The 1,354-nt window shown below is 66.7% G+C and overlaps 1 protein-coding gene across 1 annotated transcript in view; it reads left to right on the top strand.

Moving 5' to 3' along the window:
• The window catches only part of LOC103764756 (rho guanine nucleotide exchange factor 11), a 31,279-nt gene that overhangs the window by 17,298 nt on the left and 12,627 nt on the right, over positions 1 to 1,354 (top strand). The window contains 2 exon segments of the mRNA XM_029958038.1: positions 218 to 505; positions 1,103 to 1,210. Coding sequence (XP_029813898.1) covers positions 218 to 505; positions 1,103 to 1,210 — 396 coding nt within the window.

Here is a 1,354-nt window from a genome sequence, read left to right as displayed (position 1 = left end):
TGGCTCTCAGGGCTCTGGGGATCTGCTCTGTGCCATCCCGGGGTTCCTGCTTCCCTCGCTGGGATTGGGGGTGTGAGCCTGGAGGATCCACAGGGTGGTTGGGGTGGGGTTAGGGGTCCTCCCGGGATCCCGAGGGGGGTTGGGATGGGTTCAGGACTCCTCCCTGGTCCCTGGGGGACACGGGGGTGTCTCTCAGGGCTCTGGCTCCCGATCTGAGGGAGTGAGCCCCCTGATTCCAGCCGGGAGCAGGTCAGGGAGAGCAGGGGAGCTGCCCCTTGCTGGGCTCAGGGCTCTCATCCCTTGCCCTTCCCTGGATTTGGGGGGTCTCCCTCCCTGTCCCTGGCCGTGTTTGGGGAGGGTCTCCCCCCTGGGGGTGTCCCCCCCTGCTCCCACCTCCTCCCCAGCCCCCCTCTGTGCCCCAGGCTGGTGCTGCAGGACCCCGACGTGTCCCCGGAGCTGTCCCGGGGCTCCGGAGCCGAGCTGGAGCCGGAGGATTGTTCCTCGGGTGAGGATTGTCCCTGCTGCCACCTCCCCTGTCCCCTCCCCTGTCACCTGGGGGGGGGGACACGGGGTCAGCCCTCCCCCTTCCCTGTCCCATGGAACTCCTCCCTCCCTTTGCTCTGCCAGGGATGGCACCTGGAGCTCATCCCTCCCTTTCCCATCACACATGGAGCTCATCCTTCCCTTTTCCCTGTCCCCTGGAGCTGATCCCTGTCTTTTCCCTCTCCCCTGGAGCTCATTCCTCCCTTTTCCCTGTCCCCTGGAGCTCATCCCTCCCTTTCCCTGTCCCCTGGAGCTCATCCCTCCCTTTTCCCTGTCCCCTGGAGCTCGTCCCTCCCTTTTCCCTGTCCCATCCCTCCCTTTTCCCTGTCCCATTCCTCCCTTTTCCCTGTCCCATCCCTCCCTTTTCCCTGTCCCATCCCTCCCTTTTCCCTGTCCCATCCCTCCCTTTTCCCTGTCCCCTGGAGCTCGTCCCTCCCTTTTCCCTGTCCCCTGGAGCTCATCCCTCCCTTTCCCTGTCCCATCCCTCCCTTTTCCCTGTCCCCTGGAGCTCATCCCTCCCTTTCCCTGTCCCCTGGAGCTCATCCCTCCCCTCCCGCAGCCGACAGCGATCCCGCGGCTCTCCTGGGCCGGGAGAAGCCCCTGGAGGAGGAATCTCTGGAGGAGGAGCCGGTGGGCAGCGAGGGGGAGGAGGAGGAGGAGGAGGAGGGCGAGGAAATCCCGGGCCCTTCCTCCCTCCTTCCCGGCGGAGCCATCCCAGCCCTTCCCGCTCCCATCCCGGACATCCCCACCCAGCTCCCGCTGCTCCCGAAATCCTGCGGCTCCCAGGGCGTGGCCGAGGCCGCGCTGGAGG

This window comes from Manacus vitellinus, unplaced genomic scaffold (genome assembly GCF_001715985.3).
Source record: "Manacus vitellinus isolate BGI_N305 unplaced genomic scaffold, ASM171598v3 scaffold_138_pilon, whole genome shotgun sequence".
Taxonomy (NCBI): domain Eukaryota; kingdom Metazoa; phylum Chordata; class Aves; order Passeriformes; family Pipridae; genus Manacus; species Manacus vitellinus.
Note: the sequence above shows the minus strand (reverse complement) of the source record. Positions and strands in the feature narration are given on the sequence as shown.